The following is a 27,782-nucleotide window of genomic DNA, read 5'->3' as shown; positions in this document are numbered from 1 at the left end:
TCCAGCCTCAGCCTCAGTCCAAGCCCTATGGCTGAGCGACGATCAGAAAACTGGGACACGCTCACTTGGTCCTGAAATGGTTCTTTGCAAGAAAAGGTACTGCGAAGCCCCATTTTTCTATAAATACCTTTCCCTCTCTCCCTCTCTCTCTCTCTCTCTCCCTCTCCCACCCTCACTCTCTGTCTTCTTCATGTGGATGGGGCCCTCTCAGAGGGCTGAGGACTGACCCAGAAACTGTATGGTGTACCAGCCAGGGACACTTCTCTGATTATAGTGTCTGTGTTAACCTCAGTACTGGAGCACCAGTTACAGAGATGTAGCCGGCAGATATGCTCAAGGTTACCTGTAACACATGCAGCAGCATTTCAGCTGAGCCAGTCACCTATGGCGAATTCACTATAGGATCACAAATACCAATACTACGAGGTAAAAAGGATGATTCAGTTTGTCAGCAAATCGATCAGTACTAGCCTTGTGGTGTGAGCAGGTGTCCCAGGGGGAACTGGAGCAGTGGATGCTGTGTTTTACCTGGCAGGTGTGTGTGGTTTCAAAGCAGGTGGTGGTCCCATGTTGAGATGGTAGAAGACGCTCTGCTATAGAGCCTCTAAAAACAAAGAGAAGAAGTGAAATAAAACTGCTACACTGGATGATGAAAATACAATAACACTACAGGACAATCTGATATTAATGTGTTCTCTTTGGAGAGAAACAACTGGATTGGAAACAAGCAGACAGGCCACAGTAAACTCTCTCTAATGGCGAGACAGATACAGTTGATAATTCCAGTTGAAAATATCCCATATTTTCAGTCTAAAATAACCCAATTATCTCTCAGAAAAAAGGTTGGTCTGATAATTTGCCAGAGCGAAACACACATTAGTACTCTAACCATCAAAATCATTTTACTAAAACAAATGCTTGCAAGCATCTAATTGCGTACACTAAATGATCACACACACTGAAAGGTCAGACAAGGTTTTCAATCAGAAAAAAGCAGGATATCAACAAAGATAAATAGAAGCCAGCGGTATAAGAAAATAGCATTTATTTGATGCACTCTGCTTGAGTAAACGGAACACATTATAATGTCTGGGTTTATCCGTCATGCTTAGAGATGCATTATGACTGACCAGCTCAGAAGAGCAGCACTGTACCATTTATGCTCTGCCTGAATGGCCTCAAACAAGCAGGCAGACACGTGCGCGATTGGCCGGTCTTTAAAGGGCATTGCATTTCAAAGCGGCGTTTCTAAACCTGACGGTAGCCAACCCAGAGTTGAAGTGAAAACTGCAACGAAATGATGCCATTTTAGGTAGTAAAAGAAAGGAGGAATTTCACTTTTTGACCTAGCTGCAGCAGATAAAAGGCGAAGACAGTTTGTACCACCTGAAAGAAATAAGTATCAAGCCTTCAAAATGAAAACCTTACAAAACGTATCAAGTTATTCCTTTAAGCTGTATGCACCTAGAAGTTCAAAAATTAGCTAGCATACTGAGTGCAGTGCTTCATTTTAGTAAATCAAGCCAGAAAATCAAACACATGATAGAACTAGTCCTCATGCACACCCATTCTCTGTTTCACACAGACATTTCTTTGTAGCTTTTCTGCAAGTATAAACCTTATAAATACTTTGGCCTTTGTTTTGCAATCAAGTCTCAGACATGAAGCTCATACGAACTCTCCAGCCATCAGCTACACGGGTGCAGTCGAGCCAAATTTATTAGAGTCCATAGTTAGAACCCTATTCGGTCACACAATGACAGTCTGAATCTCCACCTCCTCTGGGGAGGTGATGACATATTCCTCTTGCTGCTGCACCATCTGTATTCCCTCCTCCACTGCTTCCTCTGTGGTAACCATGGTAACTGTCCCGTCTGCCGTCTCCACGGTGCCCGCCGTGGCCAGCAGCGTGCCGTCGCTGATGGCGGAGGCCAGTGTCATGGCCACCTGCTCCGTCAGGCTCTCGGGTGTGGCGATGGTGATGGTGTCACCGCAGTCAGAGATGGACGGGCCCTCCTCGTTCATCGCCACATTGCGCACGATGATCTGGTGGCTGCCTGAGCCGCCGGCGCTGTGCGATTGGCTGACAATCCGCTGCACCACTTTCATGATGTGGTTCCCCATCTGGACACAGAAAAAGTGGAGTTATAAGATGCAATCATGCAAATGCAGCCAAGAGCTCTTTAGGCCCTGTGGTGCAACAATTAGAAACAATATGTTTATCCCTCAGTTTTAGAAACAGAGATTCTCACATTGCAGCTGCTTTAGATCTTACAGATGTTCTCATTTGCAAGTGTGTGTGTGTGTGTGTGTGTGTGTGTGTGTGTGTACTGACCTCATTCTGGCTGTCTTGAATGAGTGTAACCTCCTCTTCTTGCACTTCCTCCTCTGTTTGAGTCTGGGGGTGATGAGAGAAACAGAGCAAAGAAAATAAATGACAAAAGACAGTACGAAGCATCTTCTTAACAATAACACAAAATAAAACATAGGTGTGATGAATTAAGGAAAAAAAATAAGTAAATTACCATTGTATGTGGTCCAAGTCTGGTCATGATAAGAACCTTGGAATGAACCTTTATCACAAATAGTTCTACTTTTATATATATATTTCATTCATGCTGTTTATGAAAAAAGTTGAACTTTCTGTGCTTAAGACTTGTTTTCAAGCTACTGATGTAAATCACAGGAATGAAAGTCTTTCTAGTTTGCACTCAAAGGAGACGACCACAAGATGCCAAGTATGTGATTTTTAAATTTTTCATTAGTTTTGAAATTTTCAGTTTTAGTTTAGTTTTCATTAGATTTTGAGTTAATTTTAGATTTTTTTTCTAGTATGGGTATTTTGTAGTTGGGCGAGTTTCAAAAACGGCAGAAAAAGTATTAAAATGATGTAATAAAAAAATGAAATCTAACAAGACTTTTTCTATACTTTGTTCAAATTAGTTTTGTTAGTTTTTTTTGTTTTTGTTTAACACATCACAGTTTCAGTTAAGCTTTTGTAAAGCCTCATTTTTATTTTTATTTCAGTTCTAATTTTCGTTTTCATTTTGTTAACAATAATAACCTTCCAAAGCATAAATTCTAGTCATCTCAACCATACAGTATGTGAAGCTTTGGAGCTGGTAATTGGTTCAGCCCCTTTTAACGATCAATAACCTTAAACCCATTGTTTCCAGCAGCCATAGATCAGACCTGCACTCTGATGAGATGTATTTTGGACCATTTATCTTCACAGGCAGAACTGTTTTCTTTTCGCTGTGGTATTCCTTTCATCACTGCAACTCCTGTTCAGTAATTATTTTTACTGTGGACTAAACATTTGCGAGAACGAGAAACGCCTGCAAACTCAGTGGCGGCTCTACAGTCCTACGGCAGTCCTACTTTAGCTTTCCTTGCTTTTGTTAATACAAGAGTTTAGAGGGTGTGTAGTCCTTGTAGGCCTCTCCTGCCATGGTAGGCCTACAATCATGTAAATATGTCTTTATTAAAAACAAGAAAAAGCACACTATGTTGTGTCTGTGTCTTCCAATTGTGTTTCACTGATATGACTAAGCTAAAGGCCATAATTTGAAACATTAAGTTAGGGATAATATACAGCGAGCCGGTCATTATATGCAAAACCAATCCCGACAGGGTGATACAGGACAGGCACAGCTCCGTACAAAAGAATTCTGGCAATCTGACACAAACGCTGATTTAATTTTTTTCCGCCATCACAACTGCGTCCATAGAAACAGTCCGCTATACAGAAATAACGGATAGTAGAATGCCGTAATTGGCCAATCAGGATCGAGTATTCAACAAAGCCGTATGACAAATAGATATTTTTGCAAAATAGTTTCCTGACAGCTCCAGTTTCTACTCATTATGTCAGCCGTAGTTCTGCCTGGCGTGACTGATCTACTGGCTCCTCCTGCCTCCAACACTGTACTTGGACCTTGCAAATTAATTACTTTTCAGCCCTTTTCCAATACTGACAATGGTGCCTGTCTGTCGCTCCCATGCAAAATAATGTAGAATACATAGATGATACCGGTCAATTCAGTCTGCGGTTAGTGTTGACATGTCAACTTTCAACTTTAAAAAACAACCAGCATTTCTGAAATGTAGTGTTCAGAGCTAAAATGTCTCTGAACAAGTCTAATCCCACAAACCTCTCTAAAGATTTGCCCTTAAATGCACCTTGAAGCTGTGATGAAAAGGAGAAACCACACTTTCTCTCCACCCCGCTTCCCTCTGACTCACCTTGATGATGTACTCCTGTGTGTCTGCCACCACTGAGGAGAACTCCACCAGGACAGCATGTGGGTCCTCTGAGATGATGGCTGCAGTAGCGAGGCTGTCCACCGACGCCTGCTCCTCCGTCACCACATTCTCCTGCTCGCTGCAATTGTCCTTCTGGCAGCCTCCTGGTGGACATCACAGTTTCTCTCTATAATTATGCAAATGCTTGATTTCTTTAGGTTTTGTTCTGTGGTCTGTCAATCACACTGACCTTTGGCGCGCATATGCCGATTTAGAGTCCCATGCTCAGCAAATCCTCGCCTGCACTTAGGGCACTTGAAAGGCTTCTCTCCGGTGTGATGGCGGATGTGTCGCACCAGAGAACCTTTCTCCCTGAAGCCTCTCAAGCAGAACTGGCACACATAAGGTTTCTCATCGCCATGGGTCCGCTGATGCACCTGCAATGCATTCTGACAGAGACAAAAAGATGTGTTAGAAGTAGCACTCGAATTCCTTTTACATCTCCACATGATAATACAGTGAGGACACACTGAACAATGAAATTAAGGCTGAAAGTTCAACACAACAAAGGCTAAAATTTACCTTTGTCTTGTACCCCTTGCTGCATTTGGAACAGTGGTAAGGTCTTTCATCCGAGTGGGCCCTCATGTGCTCACGTACATGCCCGATGGTTTTGTACAGCTTGCCACACTCACCACACTTGTACCTCCTCTCACTGACATGGACTTCCATGTGTTTCTTCAGCAGGTAACCAGTGAGAAACTCCTTGTGGCATAGGGTGCACTTAAAGGGCTTGTAACCTGCATAAATAAAAAGAGAAACACAATTTATATTTATGGGCCAAAAAAAAAAAAAAACATTCAAATTGTGGATTTCTTTTCTGTTCTTTTTTGTAACAGGTGAGAGTCCCATCATGTTTTCTTTTAATTTCACATTTTGACATATAAAGTTGATTAAAGAGGGGCACTGTGACACTGTGATGTCACCATTAGTAGTTATGGACTTACCTAAATGGCCCTTGACATGAAAGCGGAAGTAGTTCAGTCCCTTGAAGGAGCGATTACAGTGTGGACACGTGTGCAATTTTGAGGATGTCTGTTCATCTTCATCACCTGCTTCCTGCAAAAGAAACAAAAGCAAACAATAAAATAAATAGTGTTGTATGTGCAAATAATCACTGCAAAACCAGACCCAGATCCTACCACTAATTTCACAGCCACTCATACAGTCTCATCCTTACCTCGGCCTCCATCTCCACAAACTCTTCTTTAACCTGGATCTCTGTGACTCCCTCGTCACCATCAGGACAGTCAGAAACCACTTTATTTATCTCCTCGGTTTCCTGTGAGGTCTCCTCAACCACAGCTTCCTCTGTCCCCAGCGCAATGCCAGAGTTGATGATGGCCTGGCAGATGAGGTTGTCACCTGCTGCTGCAGCAGCGGCCAGGGCCTCCGCCTGAGACTGCTCTACCACGACCTTGGTCGAAGGCAGAGAAACAGGGCAGCAGAACGGGGTGGATGAGAATTACAGGCAAAACCATCTCACCAAGTCGTTTTGTGTGGATTATGATTGGTAACAGCTCATACAGAACCTTTCGCTGAAGGTGCACCCTTTCTCCACTCACCTGCTGCTCCTGCGTTGTTCCATCCACCTCCATTGTGAAGTGGACCTGATGGAGGACCTCTTGGGAATCAGCCTCCACCACACTGACGACAGCAGTCTGAGCCTCTACCATCTCCTGCTCCTCTGGCTGTTGCTCCACAACCACCACCTCCTGCTGCTGGCCAGCCACTGCAGCGAGGTCATCTTCGACTCCTGGACAAATCACACAGATCTGTTAGTGACTCAATGTCACTTCCTTAGGTACTCTAAATTTACTTTTAAATCCAGTACTGCATAGTCAACCTTTAAAAATCTAATGTATTAATAGCTACAGCTCATTTGCTTCTTTCCCTCTTCAGTGCAGAAAAACTTAACTGCAGTAAAAATCTGACCTTTCTGAACTCCATCTTTGCTGACCAAGATCTCTTTGTACTGAACGAAGCGGATCTTTTCTGTGCAGGGTGTGAGGGCCTTAAGGTGTCTGGTGAGGGCTCCTGACTCTCTGAAGGACTGGCCACACAGGGTGCAGCGATATGGCCGCTCATCTGCAAGAGAACAGGAAGAATGTAGGGTTATAATAATATAAAAGTTTACTAGAGGACATCAATTTAAGATAAAAACAGTCCCAGCTTGCTGTCTGTACCAGTGTGACGACGATTGTGACGAATCAGGGAGCCTTTTGTGCGAAAGGAGGTCCCGCAGAGGTCACATGAGAAGTTCTTTTGGTCACTGTGAGTTTTCATGTGAGTTCTCAAAATGTTGGTCTGTTGGTTGAAATGTATTAGAGAGACAACAAGGTCAACATAAAGTATGATAAATATCCTGCCTGCTATGAGCAGGAATCCAAACAATTAGGAATTCTCTCCTCTTCCTGCATAAATATCATGTTGGACTCACTGTTTTAAATGTCTTTTCACAAAGTTGGCAAATGTAGCGCCCCTCTCGGTTGACTTTGTAAACAGGCTTGTCACTGTCAGTATTGTCAGATATGGATCCCTCCGTCCCATCCGACTGGTCAGTGACTTTGGGTGAAACAATTTTCTTCCTGCGACCTCGACCCAACATACCACCGCTTTCAACTGCGTGAAAAACAGACAAAATAACAATCCAGTCCTCTTGTTGATCTAAGATACAGCTGAAATGAGCAGCTACTTTTTTCCAACGTATTGCTTCAGTCATCTTTCAAGAAAAATACTTGCACATATACAAAAATACATATCTTTGCAAATGATTTTAAGCTTCTCTTGTCACATTATTATTATTGTTTTGATTATGTTTGGGTTCTGGACTGATGATAGGATAAAACAAGCAACCGAATAAGTCAACTTGTCACCTCATTATGAGCTTTTTTACAATTGTCTGACATTTTGAACTAAGGATTCAATGTTTACATTGATGTTGACTCACCATTAGAGGTCTTCACTGGTTCATCTGAGGATCCACCCTCAGCTGTTTTCACCTCTGAAGAAAAACTTCCATTGGCTGCAGTAACCTGGAAAAGTGTGCAAATCACCATTTGCTCCACCTCTACTGTTTATAGTGTTATGTAGATATAAACCCACACATCTCAGTCTCAGCTCATACCTCCTGACAGGCCTCCTGGCTGGTAGCATCCTGCGCCTCCACACGTTTGCAGCTGTGTTGCAGCTTGTGCTGGATAAAAGCCTCCAGCGTGGAAAACTCGGTCTGACAGCGTCCACATTTGTGCACATCCTCATCTGACAGCACAGAGACAACGCGATTCAGTATGAAACAACTTCACGAAAACATTAGCGCTGCCAGCCACCTCCTAGCTGGAAGCTTTTCTAAGTGCCGCTGAATGGCTGGACTTCTCATCTGAGGAAAAGCTGCTGCGAGGAGGCAAACTAGCTAATGTTGTTGCTAACGGCAGCTAGCAACATTTCACGATGGAGGAAGTAAGCTAGGCCCAAGCCCAATATTAGATTAACATTTCAGTCCTGTTTTCACCAAGAAAAGAACTAACCTTCATCTCCCAAAGTTGTCTGAATGGTGATCGTCTCGTTGCCGTTCTTCGTTTGCTCCCTCTCTGTTTCTGCCGTATGATTATTTTCTACATTCATGTCTCCGTCTCTGTCGCAACGCTGCTACAAGGAGGGAAAACATGGCGGATTTACGACCTCGTAGTCATAACAACAAAAGGGCGCGTGCGTGTCGTCTCGTTCACAGATAACAATAAACACGATTTGATCTCATTTTAGCCATAAATCACAGAAATAATGTATAAAATATGTTTACAAAGTGTGTGGTAGCCTATTCCCACCACTGTGGTGAAAAATAATGATTTAGTATCTCAAAATAATTTTTAAAAAGTATCTGATAATAATGAGAAACTGTCTTTAAGTAATGATTTAGTATCTAAAAATAATGACAAATGCTTTCCAAATAATTACTTGGTATTTCAAAATGATGAGAAAGTTTCTCAAAATCATTTCTTAATAAATAATACATTTATTATGACTGGAGAAAGTTTGTCATTATTTTGAGATACCAAGTCATTGCTTCAAGAAGGTTTGTCACCATAATGACATACAGTTAGTTTTTTTCATCACAGTGACATGAATGAGCTTCCATATTCTCAAATACAAATTTATACGTATAAATTGTATAGATGCTTTCATTCAACCCTTTATGCATTTATGTATGTGATAAAGATATTATCAGGAATGTCTTCACTTTTTTTTTTTTTACATAATACGTCTGTTTTGTTCTCACAGCCAAAATATTCCTAAAACATAATCTGCAGGTACGGCTGTGCACAGCGGCTGTAATCATCCATTTTACATAGTGACCTTAATATATACCCGGATTAACCAGTGAGGGAGGGCCACAGCCACTGTGCACGTGAAAAGGGATAATTCAAATCAGAATATTCAGATAAATGATAAAACACGATCAGGCCCAGAAATAAACAAGAGTGGAATAATGTGGAAATCTCTCTAGCTGCCACAGCTGATCTGGTTTCGTTTTAGAGTCCAACTGCTGTCTCTGTTTTCTCACAGGAACACATGATAATGGCTCACAACTCTATCATTTGTTTTAGAGTCCTCATTCTAATATAATTGATTTCAGCATCCCTGTTGGTTTCCTGTATCTATTAAGGGGAGGAATTAACTATACCCTGTCCCTGTTTCCCACCTGTTGCTCCATGAAAAAAGCTCACCAGTGTTTTACTATTTATGTATTTGTTTAAGGTCATTTTATACTGACACAGAGGCCTTTACGGTTAATAAGGCAACATCAATAATGAAGACAAAAGTAACAATGTCTTGCCAAGTCACTTGCACCAAGAAACAAAGAGCTGTGAATATGCTTTTTTTAAATTTCAATTTTACAGATTAAATTATATTTATGATTTCTGATTATTTCTGACCTGCCTTTTTTCCCAATCCCTTTTTTAGGTTAACATGACTCATTATCAGCATCTTAAGTTTGCAGGATCCCCTTATAAGATAAGGTAAGATAAGATAAGATAGACTTTATTTATCCGGGGAAAGTCACTGGTTATGCAACAGAAGAGACAGAAAAGATGCAGAAGCAAAGTGTCAGTAACAGTAGTTGTTGGAGATCATTATAAACTTATAGTTTTTGTTAAGATACAGAAAGACAAGACGATTTAGCCCATACAGTTATAGGTAAACACAGCATCACGTGGTTGTTAGTCAGGTTTGCCTCTGCTGGAATTGAATCAAGGAAAGCTATTCACGACAGTAAAAGTAAACAACAGACGCTTTACGGCAGTAACTATGGCTTCTCAGTTCAGCGGTGTGCTGCAGCTGACAGACCTGGATGATTTCATCACCCCGTCTCAGGTGAATAAACTATTTTAACGTGTTATAACATCAGATCAGATAGTTAACGCCAAAAACTCACTTCACATATGAAAGCAGCCGATTGCGGAAACGTGTGGAAATAGCTAGCAAGCTTACTGACTCTTAGCTGGTTTTGTCAGTGCTGTTTTGTGAGAGAACAAGCCCCAAAATAACCGCGAGCATGAATACCTCTCGAAAAAAAGGTTGTTATAACGCAATGTTAACTTGTTGTTTGTTGTCGTTATCCAAACGTTTAAAAAAAAGTGCGTGCTACGCAGCTAGCTCGCTGCTAATGTTAGCAATGATGTAACTGACCACCACGAGACACCAGTTAGAGGTTAGCTAGGTAATAACCCGTGTATGGTGGATATTGATAAGTTTTACGTTATCTCAAGAGACAATACGCCACTGCAGCTAGAGTTAATGCTCCAACTGATAAATTGAACGTCCTTGATAACTATAGACCAAGTATTTTGCCAGTTTAAATCATCATGTCATCACAGCCATGTGCTGAGTTAGGTGGCGTTGATGTTCATTAGCGTTGAGAACTCTTATTTCTTTAATAGAGAAAATAAAATGTTAAATTTCTCTTGAATCTGCCCATACATCTAAAAATAATGTCATTTATTTACCTACTTATTTGCTCGTTCTTGCTCCTCTTTTGTTCTCCCTCAGATCTGTCAGGCGCCTTTGAATGTTGTTATAAATTGCTGTGTTTATTTCCACTTTAAAAATCGAACACCAGAATTTTGTGGTTTGATTTCAGTTTGTGATTATGTGTGTGGTTTCTGTTTCTGCAGGAATGTGTCAAACCTGTCAAAGTAGAGAAGAAACAAGGGAAGTCTGTGGCCAAAATTCAGATAGAAGATGACGGCAGCTATGTCCAAGTTAACCAGGTGGCTATCGGGGCTTAATTGAAACTTGTGTGTGAAGTAAAATGAAAGTATTGCAATACTGTGAACCTTGAATTCAATCGCTTTCTGTTTGTAGGACGGGGGGAAGCAGAAGCTGGAGAAAGCAAAGATCACACTGAATGACTGTTTGGCCTGTAGTGGCTGCATCACCTCGGCTGAGAGCGTCCTCATCACACAGCAGAGCCACGAGGAGCTCTTCAAAGTGCTGCGCAACAACACGGTAGAGATGGAAATATGTCAGGTTACGATTGCTATCACTGCCGTTTGAATGCGATAGTAATAATTTTGCGCGTCATTGTATTCACAGGACAGTGCGACAGAGCAGAAGGTGGTGGTGGTGTCGGTGTCACCGCAGTCCAGAGCGTCCCTCGCGGCTCGCTATGACCTCAGCAGCAGTGAGGCAGGCAGGAGGCTTACATCTTTCTTCAAAGGCCTAGGTGAGTGCAAATATTACTCTGCTCCATTTAACCCAAACAGCTCAAAGTAAGACAGGAGGGTAAAAAGAAAAGGCTGAGTTATGTCTAAAGATTCTTAACATCACCGCAGGGGTTCATCATGTGTTTGACACGAGCTTCAGTCGGACCTTCAGCCTGCTGGAGAGCCAGAGAGAGTTTGTGGAGCGCTTCCAGAGGAAGGAGCAGGACAGCAAGACTTTGCCCATGATGACTTCGGCCTGTCCAGGTACTCTATTCCACTGAAAACCTAGTATGCACAATGATGGAGCGTCGTCCTCATTTCCTGTCAGCTGTTTACTAAACTATTAAAGACTCATATTCGGACCACGTAACTTACTGATAACCTTAACAAAAGGCAGCATCAGTCACTTATTCGTAATAGTACTTGAATTGTGTTTTCTCAAATACACCCCCCACTCTGCCTGTCTGTGTGTGTGTGTGTGTGTGTGTGTTCAGGTTGGATTTGCTATGCAGAGAAGACCCATGGAGAGTTTATTCTCCCATACATTAGTACCACTCGCTCCCCTCAGCAGATGATGGGTTCTCTGGTTAAAGGCTATTTTGCTGAACAACAGGTACCAGGACACTTGAGTGTTTCAAACAGTGTGTTTCATCTCATGGAGGGTAAAATGTTCACATCTAAGAGTCAGTGTTCATGTAATCTACATTTATTAGCTGGTGGTTGACTGTTATGAACGCGCGTAGATGTACGGTTATCAGAACAGAGAGAATAACGAGTTGCCAGTGACACTCTCTCTGTGTTTTGTGTGTGGGTGTTAGGGTCTGAGTCCACAGCAGATCTACCATGTGGCAGTGATGCCCTGCTTTGACAAGAAACTTGAGGCCTCGAGGTCTGACTTCTACATGAAGGAAGAGGAGACTCGAGAAGTGGACTGTGTCATCACCTCTGGTACAATAACTACTCTTAAAATTCTCTTTGTGTGCATGAATGTGGAGTATCTGCTTGTTTATACTTTACACTGTCTCATACAGGAGAGGTTCAGAAAATGCTGGAGGAGAAAAATGTGTCTCTTAATGATGTGGACCCTGGACCCTTAGACACGCTGTGAGTTCTGTGAAGTCTGTTAGCTCATCCCCTCCTTTGAAGTAAACCATACCATGGATTTGCAGACTAAATGAACTCACACACTACATATTATTCCAGGTTCAGCAGTGTAAATGGGGATGAGTTCCTGAGCCATGCTGGGAGCGGGTCAGGGGGTTACCTCCATCATGTCTTCTCTTACGCTGCCAAGCAGCTGTTTGGAGAGGCGGTGACGGAGCTCACTTACAAGACCCTCAGGTGAGTCTGTCTAGACAGCTTTAAGGAGCTTGATTGCTTCGTGGTTCAAGCTCATTATACGTCCTGGAACGGTCAAACTTGAAGACAGTTCTTCATAACTGCACCAGTTTAATGATCTCAGAATAGCTTTCCTTGTAGATCATGCTTAATTAAAATGTCACTCAACCAGGATCCCACCCCTCTGGTGCTGTTTTAGAGGTTTTACATGTGCAGACAGAGAGGCAGGACTGAACTTCTGTCTAGTGTTTATGAGTTATGATTTGTGTGTTTTATGACTGATTGTTGTTCTTTTACTGTTTTTATTATCGTATTTATGATTTTATCATATATAATTTGTTTTTATTTTTATTTTACTCCTGTGAAGGACTTTGTGACTTTGTTCTGTGAAAAGCGCTATACTAAATATACTTTACTTACTTACTTGCTTTATTCTCCCACCCCAAACCCCTCTGCCACAGGAATAAAGACTTCCAGGAAGTGACTTTGGAGAAGGACGGAGTTGTCCTTTTGTGCTTTGCTTCCGCGTACGGCTTCCGCAACATCCAGAACCTGGTGCAGAAGCTCAAGAGGGGAAAGTCGCCATACCACTTTGTGGAAGTCATGGCCTGTCCATCGGGTAAAGTGAAATATGGAAACCTAAAAGGAAAACTTTTCCTTTATGCAATTACAGTTTTCCTCCATGGATACAGCATATACTTGTAAGACCGGAGATGGAGAAATGTAATACTATGAGACAATCTAGTACAACCATTACATTTATGCTTATTACATATATCTGTATACGGAAGCTATAAAATCTATTGCTTCAGTCACATCTGGGGAAACAGCATTTAAAAAGGCAGGCAACTTAAATACATGCATTGAGTCATCAGATGGATAAATGACAATCACACTAGCGCTGCTTGCTAAGTTCAATGTTTGCAGATTTAAGTGATAAACCCTGCATGTTTCCCCTTTACCTCTTGTTGATATTCAGGCTGTCTAAATGGTGGTGGGCAGGTGAAGCCCTTACCTGGTGAGAACCCAAAGGAGCTTCTCCAGAAGGTTGAGGCGCTCTACAAGGCAGAACATTCCCTGACGCCAGAGGAGGACATTGAAGTGGCGGAGCTGTACCAGTCCTGGCTCCACAGTGTAGGGGAGGAGAAAGCCAAAGAGCTGCTGCACACAAAGTACCACACAGTGGAGAAGATGACAAACGGGCTCGCTATGAAGTGGTGAACATCGCTGTTGCTACAATCCATGATCGGCAAAGTGTTTTTTAGCAGACAGAACCGTCCAAATGTATGTGACCGTCACCCTTCTGGGAGAAAGGTCAGGGGCAGAGTCAAACATAAGCAGGTTTGATATGTGCCTGTGCCTGGCAAGGTGGAAGACCAGGGTCTAGGTTGGACACAATGCTGAAGCCAAGTTATGTATATGGTCTGATAATTTGTCTTTACACTGCTGACTGTCCAGTTTGAAAATGTGACCTGAAATAACACAAAGCAAAATATATTCATTCCTTTTTTTTTATTTAAACTTATGATCATATTATGTACACACAGCAGTGTATATATTGAAAATAAAGACTTTATTTAATTATAGTCCTGTTTTTTTTTTAGCTCTTTATAAGATATGAATAATGAATAATGTGTCCAACAAAATATTGATTCCAACTAATATGTTTTATTGAATAGTCTTTACTCAGATGTAGTTATAGAGGAAAAGCAGCAGTTCACGTTCACAGAAATGTACACTGCAAGTTTTTTCTACCCTTGTTACAACATATCAGACTCCAGTTCCTCACCGTGTAAGGTGCAGAATAAATTATAGACACATTTACTTAAATTGTTCTTTATGGTAAAGTCAATTGTGTAGCATTTAATGGAAAAAGCAAAGAAGAGAGCAATTGGAAAATATACAGTATGTTCAAACTGAGCAGAACTATATGTTATTTTATTGCAAATAAATCTAAGAAATTTAGCAAAATTAGTTATTTAAAGCAATAAATACACAAAACATTAAAATCTCAGCAGTTTTTTTTACAATGGAGACTGCTATTAACAGACGTTACCATGTGCAGTTGGTTTGTGCATAACAGAATGGGAGACCAGCCCTTTAACTAATTTAATTTGTAGGAATATTTAGTGAAAGCAGCTTTACACTGGCCTTTTTGTGCATACATGGTTTTATAATAACTAAAACACCACATGCCCATGCGGGTCAACCAGGCCCCCAGCAGTACAAATCGGTTACATTTAGAGTAAAAGCAGCCAACGTCACGTGCTACAGTCTTGTGTCGCGCTGCTTTCGGCCATTCAAACTGGGCTTCAGGGTCTGAGAAGTCCCCACTCCAACGCTAGCATGGCGTGGGGAGGAAGTCTCTCCTTGGGCTTCTTAAATTTGTCCTTCTCCTTCCGCAGGACCCTCAGCACCTCTATGGGGTCCGTCTTCCCTGTGAACTTTTGTACTCCTTCCTCCCTACAGGAAAGTAGGACGATTAGAAGGAAAGAGTAACTTATGAGGCAAATTATAACACAAATATGCGGCAGGAAACGTATACTCATAAATACAGTATGAAAATATCCAGACTCACGAGAGGCGAAGGAAAGGGTTGTATTCAAACTCCTCTATTAAGGTTGATGGCACTGTGGGTTTGTCATCATCGTCTCTTGCCTGAAGGCACAAAGACAGTATAAATATTTCTCATTTGAATTTAAAGGATCAGTAAAAGTAATCTATATTTTTGTTTTTGCCCACAAATCCCGCAAAAAGACCAAAACCAACAATGACTTTATCCTGCTAACTCTATAGCCAAAGCCTGAAATCGCTTATTTCACTGTATCATAGACCTCCATTGTTGTCCAATAACTTAAAAACGCATCAATGAGCCAACTTCATGGCCTTGAACATGGGCATTGTAGTTTATTTTGATTCAGTCCCGCAAACTACGTACTGCTTCTAGAGCGCCAAATGTGTATTAATCCACAACTGAAAATAGTCCCCAGAAAATGTACTCCTTTTTGAGTAACGTTTGCTAAAAGCTACAGTGCCCAGCTGTTTTAGGAAATTATTTAGCCTTTTTTTTTTTTTAAATGACTTGACCTGATTTATGTCTGACAGGAACCAATGAGCTTGGGGCTGAAACAGGAAAACACTATGAGATAAACTAACGTGCTGTTTAAGGTTTTGGTCTTTTGTTGACCGTAACAAAAACAAGCGTATTTTGAGCTTTATTCTTTAACCAGATCTTGTTATATTGCTCACCCTGGCCCAGCTCAGCATCTCTTTAACCTTTTCATTCTCTGGCTCCACCAGCATGGCAAACTTCAGGTTCTTAATGGTGTACTCGTGTCCACAGAACACCTTCTACAGATGAACACAGCACGATTTAAAGTCCAGATTAACTGATTAACTCACACACACACACACACACAGTAGTGGAGTTTGACTGTCTTGGTTATTCTGGGCTTTGTGCCATTTTTGAGATGTTTTGTACACTGAGAGGAAAAGCGAGAGCCAGGCTGCACTCAATCCCTTCATTGTATGTGTCGTCATTCATCACCGTGACTCAGTCTTACACCAGTTCTTATCTGAGGTCATGTTAGCCATCGTTAACCCTGTGAGGGCTGCGCACACCCACAACACTCACAACTCTACCCACTAACCGTGTCTTGAGGTAGGGAGCCCAGCACCTGGGTGAGATTGTGGTACATCTGTTCTGCCGTACCCTCAAGAAACCGTCCGCATCCGCCGATAAACAACGTATCCCCTGACAACCAAAAGAATGGACAAGTGGAGCCAGAGAGCAGCTCTCGTCATCCCGTACAACGAGAACAATGGACAATGTGCTGTTCAGCAGGGATTCATATCTCTAGCCACTCAAAATGAAGTTATTGTATATACAACTGATGCAATAGGAAGTGCATTTTTGCCTTCATACTGTGAGTGTACTATACAGGTATAAGCTGTACGCATAAATGTACTTTTCCAACTGGTTCCCCAGCTCTTTATGTTTTAAGACAAAGACCTGTGAACACAGCCGGGGCGTCAGTGCACTCATCCTCCCAAACAAAGTAGCACATGTGACCAGAGGTATGGCAGGGAGTGAACAGGCACCTCACATTGATGGAGTTAAACTGCAAAGTGGAGAAAGCACAACAACAACAGACAACATGGCCGAGACACAACAAGAAAAACTGTGTATTTGTATGATTGGCATGTCCAGGTAAAGGCATTTTACTCCGGTTACTTTGCGGGCACCTTGAGTTCCTGAGCGTTGGTGACTTTATCCGTCAGACCCCCGATCCGATCGTCTCCCCCGTACACCCTCAGCCCAGGAACCTCCTTCAGCAGAGCCTCATTCCCCCGAGCATGGTCCCTGCCCCGTGGAACCATTCTGGTTAGTTATTACTATAATGATGATTTGTTTGGGCAATCTGGCATTTACTGACACCAAACAGTCTCACCAGTGATGGTGTGTGGTGAGTACAGCCGTCAGAGACAAGCCCTCCCTCTTCACGATTTCCAGCAGCTGTCCAAAAAAAAAACAAGATTTTTAACAATTTTTCAAACAAAAAACACCAAACATTCTTTGGTTCATGCTTCTAAATTGTCAAGATTTGCTGCTTGTCTTAATGTGTGAAAGCAAACTGAATATTGTGGGGTTTTGGGGCTGTAAGTTGAACAAAAGAAATCTATTTGATGGCATTATTTTGTGCTATAAAATGTCAAAAATGTGTGAAAATATCCTTTAAATGTTTCTGACATTTAATAAACCAAAAAAATGAATAACCAGCAGAGAAATCAGCAACGAAAATAATCAAATTTTTAATTATAACTACATTTAATAACTGTTTGTGTTTGTTTGTTTCTTCATTCAGTTTTTTCCAGTTGATTAGTGCATTTTGTTTAATTATTTTGATACTTGTGAGGGAAAAAGACCCTAAAACCCCCCCCACACACTTTTTTTTTACTGTGCATCCCTCACCCGGTGTGGCACAGCAGGGTCCACGGCCACGGCCAGTTTGCTCTGCTCCTCAATCACCAGGTACATGTAGTTGTCCTCCAGGATGGAGATCACCTTTACCTTCATGGCACCCTCACACGCATGCGCACCACGGCGGGTGACGCTACAGGAAGAGTTTAATCAAAGTCAGCGTTACTTCATTACCTGCGCACCAGGTGTTCATTTATCACTGGCGCTGTTTAGCGGTAAGTTAGCAGGTGAAGGCTCCTTCTGGTAGCAGCACCAGCGGCTCTGCTGATGATGATGATGATGATGATGATGATGATGCAGGTGAAAGACACGTCAAGAGAAGCACGGTTACCTCAGATTAAATGGTTCCGGCTTGGGTTGGTTTTTTTTTATCCGTGTGCGGCTGCGATTCTCCGTAAAATCATTATTCTACATTTCTGCAGTCAGACTTGGGAAGTTATCGCGACATCATCGAGCCAACATATCAGATCCAAGACATTTTAATCGAGCCGGAAACATCCAACCGTGTGTGTCAAATTAAAGTGGTGTTGTTGTGGAGGAAATGTCCTCATTTGTTTATTACTTTGTTATTTCATTACATTACTTGCATTCAAATTACCTGTTTTTTTTTTTATTAATGTGTCACTTGACTGTTTAATTCTGCTTCAGCATTTTGTCTGTCAAGTCTAAATTTAAAAATATTTGATGGTCTGGGTGTAAAATACTTGTATGTAAATAATCTTATTGGCCATAATAATAATCCAGTAATATATAGAGTTCATACAGTTTTTAACAGTAAAATTCAAGCACTTTTCAAGCATTTTCAATGGACCTAAACGAAAAAAATTCCACTGTTAAATCCTTTATCATATCTACAAATGCTAATATACTTGCAAAAAATGAAGTAGAATACATTTACACCCACAAGAATGAATGTATTTGTCACTTTATTTTTACCAGCTGTTCATAATAACTTTGATTATATGTTTTGATCGTGATTATTTCATTATTGCTAGGGTTTACATGTATGTCCAAGCTTTAAATACTTCGTACTGTGTATCTGATAATATAACATTTAATAATATAACAAAAGTGCTTTTGCTTTTAATGCATAAGATACATTCTGAATGCAACATTCTGCTGACTTAAAATAGATGTTTTGCTTTTTCCAACAAACCTCATGCAGAACTCATGCCTCATGCACAAGAGCATCCAGAATAACATTTAATGCTGACACACGATGTTTTGCTCAGAGAATGCTTTTAAATAAGATAAGAAATAAAAAGCTGAATTTTATATAATCAACGACTAAGCTAAAAGCTTCCATGCAAATATGAAAAGAAACGGCTTGAGCAAACATCCCAGGTCAGAATAAAACATTGATACGAATCTTTAAAGAAATTACTTTATCAATTTACAGCTTATTATACATATTCCAACATTTGTTACTCAAGCGGCTCCCCGTCTTGTTAAAGTCTTCAAATCGGAACACTTCATGAAATAATAGTTTGTACATTAATATATTACAATTTAAAACTAAACAGACTCTAAAACTTCAATTTACACATTAATAAACTTCTCACTTAAAGTGTTCAATTAATGGCCTTACATTCCTTAAACCTATCACACCAACTTTGTCCAAACAAACCAACTACAACTAAAATGAAGATGGAAGTTTAGAGCCTTGTTAGGGCTGAATCTAGTGGAAACAAATGATTGAGTGAAAGTAGCAGATCTACTGGTATTTGAAGTGGCTTTGCAGATGAATTACAGATATTTTCTGTAGTATAGTATTCACAGCTTGCAGTGTTGTAAGCAGTTGTTCTGAAGCAGTGCGCTGGACATCACTCCTTGGGCACCCGGAAGCCGTCTTTTTCTTTCCGGAGACTTCTCATGGTTTCAGTCGGGTTGGTCTGCTTCACGTGGTCTTGCACGGACTTCTCTCTGAATTAAACAGTAAAAGAATATGAGTGTGTGTTGTGAGTTATAATCTTCTGATGTCATTAGCATTCAGTCACGCTCTACATACTTTACTCTCATAAAGGGGTTAAATGTGAATTCATCTGCCAAAGTGGACGGGATGGTGGGTTCTCCATTGCTGCATTTCTCCTGTAGATTTACAAAGACACAAAGTTCTTTTATTTTCAGCTCTATCAGAGGTTGATCATCTGCTTGAGGCGATCATTGATCATCAGTCAGATACCTTTGCCCATGCTAGCTTCTTCTGAATGATTTCATTGTCCGGCTCCACGTGACGTGCAAATTTCAGATTGCTGACAGTGTACTCATGACCGCAGTAAACGCGCTGGAACACAAACACAGCGCGATTCATCAGTTTATGACAAAGCTTAAGTGTACTTTATCAGATGACATATTCAACACCCAAAAACAACATAGCTTTTAGCTCTTGTATAACTTAGCTGTCATCTCAAATCTGTAGTAAATTATTTCAAGAAATATCCACATCTTCAGCGTCACATTTAGACTTTCAGTACCATCTAACCATTACAGATGGAGTATATATTTACCGTTTCAGGAGGCAGGCGTCCCAGAATTTCTATCAAGGCTCTGTACATCTGCTCTGCTGTACCCTCGAAGAATTTACCACAACCGGCCACAAACAGTGTGTCTCCTGCATGGAAGAAAACAGCGTCCTTGGGGCCTTAAAGGTCGCACATGACAGACTGCTAACTTGTTAGCGTCAATGCATATTGGTCAAGCTTGACAGATTTGAGGGTTTTGGCAGGAAACCCTGTTAATGTGATTGGACCTACCTGTGAAAACAGCTGGAGGCTCAGTGCTGTTTTCTTTTGTCACGTAGTAGCAGATGTGGCCAGTCGTGTGACACGGTGTAAACAGGCATTTGACATTCAGTGATCCAACCTGGGAACGAATGACACCAATGAGCAAACGTCCCGCATTTGGGGCTTAGATTTGGACTGTATAATAAACAGTTCGATGGTCTTACTTTGAAACTGTTGTTGTGAGAAACTTTTTTTGTAATGGCATCAACTCGGTCGTCTCCGCCGTAGACCCTCAGGCCTGGCATCAGCTTCACCATCTTCTCATTTCCACTAGCATGATCCCTGAGGAGAGAAAGTGATCTGTTAGCATGTGGGCATTTTTGGCTGGTTTGGAGTGTTTTGTTTTGAGTGTGCTCTCATGAAATAAGGATGCAAACAGTAGCTGGTTTAGCTCTAAGTAGGAAATAAAACACTGATGTAACACATAGCTTACCAGTGGTGATGAGTGGTCAGAACTGTTGTCAGTTTAACGCCATGTTTTCTGACAGCTTCCACAACCTGTTGAAAGTAGTAGGTGAGCGATTAGTCGATTAAACATCGAAAGAAAATTAATAACCGACAATTTGGAGAATTGTTTGAAACATTTATAAAGCAAAAGTGCAGAATATTTATTGCTTCAAGTTTCTCATGTGAGGATTTGCTGTTTTTTTTTTTTTATATTTTGGCATTTTACAGATGAAAGTACTTGTTATGCAGAAGGGCCTCCTTATATACAGTATACATACTGAATTATTGGATCAACATAGATGCATTAACAACTAGCATCATTTTGATTTAGGAGCTGGTCGATGTGGAGCTGATTTTGCCTCCATTATGTAATATTGGTGGGTTTAATCTATAACAATGCCTCAGTATCTACTGAAAGGCAATATACTGTAAATGTGTCACCCAACGAGATTTTTGCCACATTGTTTATACAGTGATAACTATCCAAATAATATCTCTGTGTTTATTATTACAGGATAATGTTACAACTAAACAAAACTGATTTATGAATATTGCAAGCACCACCGACTGTTCAGGGATTTCATTTGCAGGATCACCCAGACACAGACATTTCTGCCTGATCAGTTTCTCAATGGAATTTACACAAGATAAATATACTGTTATCATGTTATATAAGGTGATAACGTTTTGTTTGTAACACACTAATCTGTAAAGGACCGAGGAACCAGTACATGCATGAGAGTTGAAGACTTTTTGAAAGTATTTAATATCATCTTAATTAAATTTAAGACCAATTTTGCAATAAACATCGTCGTATAAAATACATATGCTGTCTGTTCAAAAGTATAAGTACATCAAAAACACAATAACTGGTTTAGTTAAAGAACATCTGTCACAATGTGTTTATTAATGTGAAAAAATATATATTTGACCTTAATGATTTTAAATCACTAAAACTGTCTTACAGTCAGAGTCCTATATGTTTTGTGTTCAGTGTAGCTAAACTGTAACAGGATAACAGAGACGTTTGAATTCAACTCTGAACTGATTTCATCAAATATTAAACGTTCAGACATTTTGTTCTTGGAGTGGATTTTACACCAGGTTTACAGCATTCAGAGAATAAATATTTAACAGAAATTTACGACTATCAAATACTTTTTATGGACCCACGGCCGCCCTGGTAATGTTAAATACATGTAAGTGGAGTAAATAGAGGAATATTTACATTATATTTTAGTAGAGTAGAAGTATAAAGTAGCATAGACTATAGACGCTCTAGTAACCCAAAAAGTAAGAAGAGTACATGAGAAAATGTGCTCTGTCACTTTCCAGCATTGAATGTAATGTAATCTAATCTAAAGCACAGACCTTTGTTGGCTCCACAGGGTCGACAATAGCTGCTTCTCTGGAGTCCACATCGATCAGGAGGTACATGTAGTTGTCGCTGAGTGCTGGGAGAAGTTCAACCCTCATGTTGGCTTGATCCACCAGAGAAGTCTTCCTCACTGTGCTGTGAAGGAGAGCAGCTGCTTGGGCCTGGACTTCCACAGGTGCTTCAGAAGAGGATACAAGTCACAATTAGACACACAGCAATGTCTCAAATCCCTCGTTTCAGTCCTGGACAATTCTCAAACAGGCATCCTTTCTCTAAAAATGCATATTTAACGCAGCCTCAAACACTTGTCATTACGTAGCTGCAAAGTATTCAACCTGTAAGCTAATGCGACAATGTTAGCTTCGATGCTAACTTTAAAAATACACTACATGCTCTTCTCCTAGCTAGCTGCCACAGCTGTGACCTAACTTGACTGCCACTGAGGACATTATGTAATCAGCTGCAGATGTTTGACCAGACAGGCCAGCTGTGTTCTCCTGACAGCTCCCCTCCGAGGACACGACAAAACAAAAACACGTTAGCCGTCCTTAACTAATACAGTTTGCATCCATGCACACAAGCTAGCATCGCTAGCTAGAGCGTCGGTGTGGACGTACCAAATTTGAAGGCTGTTGCAGCTCCGAGCAGAGTGCAGGCACTCCCTACGAGTGACTTGAATAACATAACAACAGCGGCTACATGCAGCCTTATCTCATGCGGATAAACCAGAAAAGTTTGGTTCTGCTTCAGTTCCGCTTCAACTTTAACCTCCCAGGATGCACCAATCAACTCTGGGGGAATAGATCGCGAATAATCGGTAAACACGTGAATAAAATGGTTATTAGATATAAAGACGAATCTATAAAATTACGCTAAGGTATGTGTGGGTGGTGATGTTCTAGCTTATGAGTAATAAACAACTCAAATACATCGATATAATGGCGCTATTATGATTTGTGAGTTCGCCGTATGTCCTTTCAGGCTTGCCGTAGGTTAATCTTTCTACGGGAACTTGAGTGTCGGTCAAAGTTTAGTGAACCTGGTGCGGACTGCCTCAGAGCGGCTCAAAGCTTCACATTTCTGCACCATGACAGCACGAAATATCTCTCGATTCTGGGAATGGGGGAGGAAGATCATTTGTGTTGGGAGAAACTACGCGGATCACGCCAAAGAGCTGAAAAATGCGATTCCTACGGAGCCCGTCTTGTTCTTGAAGCCACCTTCTGCATATGTACGAGAGGGCTCCCCCATCCTGGTGCCCCTGTACACCAGCAACCTGCACCACGAAGTGGAGTTCGGGGTGGTCATCGGGAAAGGGGGCACTGCCATCCCTCAGTGCGCCGCCATGGATCATGTTGCAGGCTATGCTTTGTGCTTGGACATGACAGCCAGGGACATCCAGGATGAGTGCAAGTCCAAGGGTCTGCCCTGGACCCTGGCCAAGGCTTTCAACACCTCCTGCCCCGTCAGTGAGTTCATCCCCAAGGAGCGCATCCCTGACCCGGGGAGCGTGAAGCTGTGGCTGAAGGTCAACGACCAGCTGCGGCAGAGCGGCTGCACCTCCCAGATGATTTTCTCCATCCCGTACCTCATCAGCTACATCAGCGACTTCATCACCCTGGAGGAGGGGGATCTCATCCTGACCGGGACCCCGAAAGGAGTCTCCTCCGTGCAGGAGCACGACGAGCTGCAGGCTGGGATCGAGGACGTCGTCACCATGAGCTTCAGAGTGGACAGACCAGAGCAGTAGTGGAAATAAAGACACTAACGAGACACAAATAAACTCCCAGACTCAGGAAGAGAGAGAGTTTTTACTGGAGGATTGAATGTTAAATGTATTTACAGTATCTGTGTGGATCAGCAGATGGCAGTGCTGTGCCATCATGACCATGTTTCTGATACATTTTATGCTGCCTTGTACAGTAGTTAAAAATAAGCCCTCAAAACACAGTTTGGTTGCATTGATTGATCTGTTTTATTGTATTGTCTAGTTAAATCAGGGATATTAGAATTAATCATCACCCAGTCACTGTACTATGTGTTTCCGACCATCAGTGGTGGAGGAATTACTGTGAACTTTTATTCAAATAAATGATGCACTAAATATTTTATTACAAGTAAAGGTCCTGCAAACTGAATTTAAATAAAATGTATAATAAAAGAATTATAAATGTATTGTCAGCAAAAGGATAAAAGCAGTTATCACAGAGGAAGACTCTTATCAGTGTTATATATATATATATATATATATATATTTATATAAAATATACTGTAAAAGTTTGAATTAAAATGATAAAACATTTGTATCTAAAAAAAAGTGCTTGAGTAGAAATGCAAAAAAAAATAGCAGCAGCATGTATTCAAAGTATTAAAAGTAAAAAGTACTCACTATGCAGAACGACCTGTCAGAATATTAGATAATTGTATTCTAAGTATTGATGCATTCATGTGTAAGCATCACTTTAATGTTCCAGGTGGTAAATATAGATAATTGATATTTTAATTACTTATTTGAAGAGAAGTACATCAACACGTAGATCCAATATAAATGCATTCGCTCAAAACTGTACGTAAGTGCAATTTAACTGTCTACAGATAATATAGTTAGATATTTCCCTCTGAAATGCAGTGTAATAGTTTTTTATAACAGCTTCAAATGGCAATGGCGATTCACATTTGAACGTGGAGTAAATTCAACATTAAATGCCTCATAGACACAATAGGGTGTCATACAGTATAACATCAGTCATAATGATGTAAAGACAGAGCAAAAAATATCACAATGATAATGACGAGGGAATAATAACAGCATAAGGGACAAACACATATGATTTTTAACTTTCCCCACATGTGCATTTACTGGTGGTGTATTTGTGCTATAAGACGACTCACATCAGAGGGCATTTCTCACAGTCACATTAAGCAGCACAGTCACACACAATTTATGTGGTGTACCCTTCAGAAGCTTAAATGTGAAATACAGTTTATCCCCGATGAGTTAAAGTTGAGAAAATATTCATGTTAGTGAGGGAGTTTGGAGGACTGAGGGTTTGGCACTGACTATCTGTGGTTATTCTTAAATTTGGAACACATTTTGCTGCTTGTTGGATTAGCGGAGACGTGTTTTCTCCAGGACCACGTTTCTGATAGAGTTCTGATACATTTTTGTAACTGCGCAGCGAACCCTGTTGCCCCTTCGGTGTGTGTCGTCTGGTTAGCCTTTAATGCACCCAAAAGACTCAAAAAACCATTAAATAAGTTTGTGGTCTTTCTGTTCATCCTGTGTAATTTTGACTTTCAGGCTGTGTACCTTCATCATAACCACATTCTTCCTGGACTGTTTAACATCTGTTCCAGGTTCAATTACAATTCTCCCACAGGCTTCTCTGTTTTCAGGATCAATCAGAGCCTCCATCAACCTGTCCCAAGCGAGTCTGCTGTAACCTGAGTCTGTGTACATCATCTTCCCACACCTGTGGGGCATGTTATCTCCGGGATTCACAGGACCCAAGCCCTGGCCCTTGGGGTACTCCGGGGTTATACGTGTCCATCATTAGAGCAGTTATGACAGATTCAATTAGATTTGGGATCTGGGAAATGTAGTCGTGGCCTATTTTCCCCCGTCACGTTAGCACAGGGTTAGAGCACAGTATGGCATGTGCTCGCAGGTGTTGTCTTTTACGAGATATGAATCACACTATTCATTGTCCCCGTGTGACTGAAGGTATTACACCCTCACAGGTTTTAACAATAGCTTCAAAGCTCAAGCTCAGCTCTGGTTTAGCATTCACCACATGAAGCGGTATGCCGTCATAGAGCAGGAGTCTGAGAAGGTATATTTGACGCTTTCAGACCAAAGTCTTCTGACCTAACGGGCACTAAACAGTGATGTCACCTACGATATGAAATCAAGCCGGGCAGTGACTGAGCAAAACAGCAAAGATTTGAACGAATTCTCTTGTAAACAAAGTAGAGTTTCTATCCCATCTCATTGAATATTGAGCAAAAAATCGCATAAAGATAATTTCTTTTAGTCTCTTAACCCAAACTGTAAAAGTATTGGATAGATTGGCTGAAGATTTGATGCAGACATTCATGACTCCCAGATGATGAATCCTACTCACTTTCCTGACTTCCCCTTCAGCGCTACAATGAAGTTGACATTTGTGGCTTTAAGTGAAACGTCCCAACTGCTATTAACTGTATTGCCATGAAATTTGGGACACACATTTTTGTTGCCCTAGGGATGAACTGGAATCACTTTGGTGAGTTTTCACATGCACATACAGTATAGACTTACAGGGACTGTGCCATGATAAGATGGGATATGGTGAGTGTCTGACTACGAGGCTTGTTTTGCACCTTCTGTAACATGCCGTATGTGACATATTACTTGTTACAACATCTGTTTGTAGCCATCAGTTCACCAGTAGGTATAGCGCAGAGGAATCTATCATGCTGGAGGTTACCAGGTCAGATCTCTCAGTTTCACTTCAAGAAAAACAACTTGAACATGAATACGAGCTCCAACGTGTATCCGTGGTTTGTCTGCATCCTGCCAGGGAGGCTCTTCTGTGTGGCGTTATTACGGTTAAGTCCAGTTAAGTTAGTCTTTATATGAAGAAACATGTCTTTTCAGCTGAAATCAGTTAAAAAGAAACACACTGCAGCCTCTTTTTGATTATAAAATGCACAATTGTTACAAGATGGCTGAGAGGCATCTGAAAATTTGAAAAGATTTTGCACTGACCTTTGTTGGCGGATTTAAGCACCAGCCCTTGACATGAAATGTATTGGATGAAGGTCCAACATGTGAAAATGATTTACAACTTGGCAACATGGGTTTGTGTGTGTGTGTGTGTGTGTGTGTGTGCGCGCGTGTGTGTGTTCAGAAAATGACCATTCGTGATGGCTCGCTTTGCGTGCTGTGCTGTATGTCACTAGACGGTGCTGTGGTGTGGCCATTCTTAGAAAAAAAACCCCACCAACACACAACCATTGGAAGGACTGAGTCAGACAGGATGCATATGACATATTGCATCAAAAAGACATGCACTCACGTGGCCAGGAAATTGATTTTCATTTTTGGAAAGAAGAAAGGCTACTCTGTGTGCATGTGTGTCTGCACTGTGTCTGCACGTACATACAGCGAATACACCTTGTCTCTATCCCACAAATCAGTGACATGTTGTGCTGGTTCTTCTGCATGTAAACAATTGATTGTAGTTAATCAGACTCATAGTGAATGAGCGACTGGGTGGTTAGGGATTAATAACACCATGGAGCAAATCAAGAACCAATTAGGGATTTTTTTATTGGCCAAACTAGAGGGCTGTATTTCCATCTAGTAGAATAATGAATAGGGTCTTTCGCAAATGAAAAGAAACCATGCGTGAAGACCAGGTGCGAGCCTTTTTCATTCAGAGTGATTGACTGTACGCAGTGTGTTAACATTTTGTTTGAAGATGCAGGTGGAAGGCAAAGTGGCTAGTGTAGGTTTAACTAGTAAACCCAGCTTTTGATCTAAGCACGTTTCTTCCATACAGACGTGTGTAAATTTCCAAAAGAGTAAGGATGTTTCCAGAGGAGTTGCATTTTTATTTTAAGAATGCAGTTTTTATTTCTCAGTGTGAAAGGTTTCCATCCATTTGGCGACAGTGTCTCGGTTAGTACCTCATCAACCAACTGCAAGTTTCTCCATAAACTTTGATTGTTCAAGTTTTCCAATCAAGGCCCAATAAGCTGGGGCTGGTTTAATTTGTTGGCTAAAATGGCAACAGAAGCATGCACTGAAACGTGTCCAGAAAAACAATGTAATAAAATCCTATTGTAAAAGTTCTTAATCT

At 41.1% G+C, this 27,782-nt stretch overlaps 5 protein-coding genes across 8 annotated transcripts; 2 read left to right on the top strand and 3 right to left on the bottom strand.

The window, feature by feature from the left end:
- Positions 1-1,048: 1,048 nt before the first annotated feature.
- e4f1 (E4F transcription factor 1) lies at positions 1,049-7,939 on the bottom strand. The gene is made up of 14 exons (XM_070848171.1): positions 7,833-7,939; positions 7,433-7,566; positions 7,256-7,340; positions 6,746-6,927; positions 6,492-6,612; positions 6,241-6,393; positions 5,871-6,061; positions 5,486-5,722; positions 5,253-5,364; positions 4,828-5,045; positions 4,496-4,694; positions 4,246-4,409; positions 2,336-2,398; positions 1,049-2,124 (listed from the first exon to the last, which is right to left on the bottom strand). The coding sequence occupies exons 1-14, from the start codon at positions 7,927-7,929 to the stop codon at positions 1,750-1,752; spliced, it is 2,331 nt and encodes a 776-aa protein (XP_070704272.1). The 5' UTR covers positions 7,930-7,939; the 3' UTR covers positions 1,049-1,749.
- A 1,659-nt stretch (positions 7,940-9,598) lies between these two features.
- On the top strand, positions 9,599-13,933 carry narfl (nuclear prelamin A recognition factor-like). Its single transcript, XM_070848172.1, has 11 exons — positions 9,599-9,678; positions 10,479-10,574; positions 10,669-10,812; positions 10,900-11,029; positions 11,139-11,273; positions 11,504-11,622; positions 11,828-11,957; positions 12,041-12,113; positions 12,213-12,350; positions 12,809-12,966; positions 13,327-13,933. The coding sequence occupies exons 1-11, from the start codon at positions 9,613-9,615 to the stop codon at positions 13,566-13,568; spliced, it is 1,431 nt and encodes a 476-aa protein (XP_070704273.1). The 5' UTR covers positions 9,599-9,612; the 3' UTR covers positions 13,569-13,933.
- A 64-nt stretch (positions 13,934-13,997) lies between these two features.
- LOC139216636 (hydroxyacylglutathione hydrolase-like protein) lies at positions 13,998-17,769 on the bottom strand. Of its 2 annotated transcripts, none has more exons than XM_070847817.1 (9): positions 17,660-17,769; positions 17,320-17,461; positions 16,799-16,863; positions 16,593-16,710; positions 16,360-16,468; positions 15,998-16,101; positions 15,597-15,698; positions 14,926-15,005; positions 13,998-14,810 (listed from the first exon to the last, which is right to left on the bottom strand). In XM_070847817.1, exons 2-9 carry the CDS (start codon positions 17,422-17,424, stop codon positions 14,660-14,662), a joined length of 834 nt encoding a protein of 277 aa, XP_070703918.1. In that variant the 5' UTR covers positions 17,425-17,461; positions 17,660-17,769; the 3' UTR covers positions 13,998-14,659. The 2 variants fall into 2 exon arrangements, with proteins under 2 accessions (XP_070703918.1, XP_070703919.1); XM_070847818.1 differs by having other exon boundaries at positions 15,624-15,698.
- A 929-nt stretch (positions 17,770-18,698) lies between these two features.
- Positions 18,699-23,212, bottom strand: LOC139216757 (hydroxyacylglutathione hydrolase, mitochondrial-like). 3 transcript variants are annotated; one of them, XM_070847988.1, is made up of 9 exons: positions 23,131-23,212; positions 21,930-22,114; positions 20,545-20,609; positions 20,276-20,393; positions 20,082-20,190; positions 19,836-19,939; positions 19,511-19,612; positions 19,337-19,416; positions 18,699-19,251 (listed from the first exon to the last, which is right to left on the bottom strand). In XM_070847988.1, the coding sequence occupies exons 2-9, from the start codon at positions 22,032-22,034 to the stop codon at positions 19,152-19,154; spliced, it is 783 nt and encodes a 260-aa protein (XP_070704089.1). In that variant the 5' UTR covers positions 22,035-22,114; positions 23,131-23,212; the 3' UTR covers positions 18,699-19,151. The 3 variants fall into 3 exon arrangements, with proteins under 3 accessions (XP_070704089.1, XP_070704086.1, XP_070704087.1); XM_070847985.1 differs by lacking the exon at positions 23,131-23,212 and adding an exon at positions 22,554-22,686; XM_070847986.1 differs by lacking the exon at positions 23,131-23,212 and adding an exon at positions 22,272-22,293.
- fahd1 (fumarylacetoacetate hydrolase domain containing 1) lies at positions 22,926-24,100 on the top strand. The gene has a single exon (XM_070847989.1). It carries the CDS (start codon positions 23,024-23,026, stop codon positions 23,684-23,686), a length of 663 nt encoding a protein of 220 aa, XP_070704090.1. The 5' UTR covers positions 22,926-23,023; the 3' UTR covers positions 23,687-24,100.
- Positions 24,101-27,782: the final 3,682 nt, after the last annotated feature.

The sequence above is a fragment of the Pempheris klunzingeri genome, chromosome 17 (assembly GCF_042242105.1).
Source record: "Pempheris klunzingeri isolate RE-2024b chromosome 17, fPemKlu1.hap1, whole genome shotgun sequence".
Classification (NCBI taxonomy): Eukaryota; Metazoa; Chordata; class Actinopteri; order Acropomatiformes; family Pempheridae; genus Pempheris; species Pempheris klunzingeri.
Note: the sequence above shows the minus strand (reverse complement) of the source record. Positions and strands in the feature narration are given on the sequence as shown.

Coding starts and splice junctions, on each gene's coding strand:
- e4f1 (XM_070848171.1), bottom strand. CDS start 7,929: ATGAATGTAGAAAATAATCATACGGCAGAAACAGAGAGGGAGCAAACG. Junction 4,695..4,827: donor GCAAGGGGTACAAGACAAAG/GTAAATTTTAGC, acceptor TGTCTCTGTCAG/AATGCATTGCAGGTGCATCA. Junction 2,399..4,245: donor CACAGGAGTACATCATCAAG/GTGAGTCAGAGG, acceptor CATCACCCCCAG/ACTCAAACAGAGGAGGAAGT.
- narfl (XM_070848172.1), top strand. CDS start 9,613: ATGGCTTCTCAGTTCAGCGGTGTGCTGCAGCTGACAGACCTGGATGAT. Junction 10,813..10,899: donor AAGTGCTGCGCAACAACACG/GTAGAGATGGAA, acceptor TTGTATTCACAG/GACAGTGCGACAGAGCAGAA. Junction 11,958..12,040: donor GGACTGTGTCATCACCTCTG/GTACAATAACTA, acceptor TGTCTCATACAG/GAGAGGTTCAGAAAATGCTG.
- LOC139216636 (XM_070847817.1), bottom strand. CDS start 17,424: ATGAAGGTAAAGGTGATCTCCATCCTGGAGGACAACTACATGTACCTG. Junction 15,699..15,997: donor GCTCCCTACCTCAAGACACG/GTTAGTGGGTAG, acceptor GTTCATCTGTAG/AAGGTGTTCTGTGGACACGA. Junction 15,006..15,596: donor AGATGCTGAGCTGGGCCAGG/GTGAGCAATATA, acceptor TTGTGCCTTCAG/GCAAGAGACGATGATGACAA.
- LOC139216757 (XM_070847985.1), bottom strand. CDS start 22,620: ATGTTATTCAAGTCACTCGTAGGGAGTGCCTGCACTCTGCTCGGAGCT. Junction 22,115..22,553: donor TGCAACAGCCTTCAAATTTG/GTACGTCCACAC, acceptor CCTCTTCTGAAG/CACCTGTGGAAGTCCAGGCC. Junction 19,417..19,510: donor AGAAGCTAGCATGGGCAAAG/GTATCTGACTGA, acceptor GTAAATCTACAG/GAGAAATGCAGCAATGGAGA.
- fahd1 (XM_070847989.1), top strand. CDS start 23,024: ATGACAGCACGAAATATCTCTCGATTCTGGGAATGGGGGAGGAAGATC.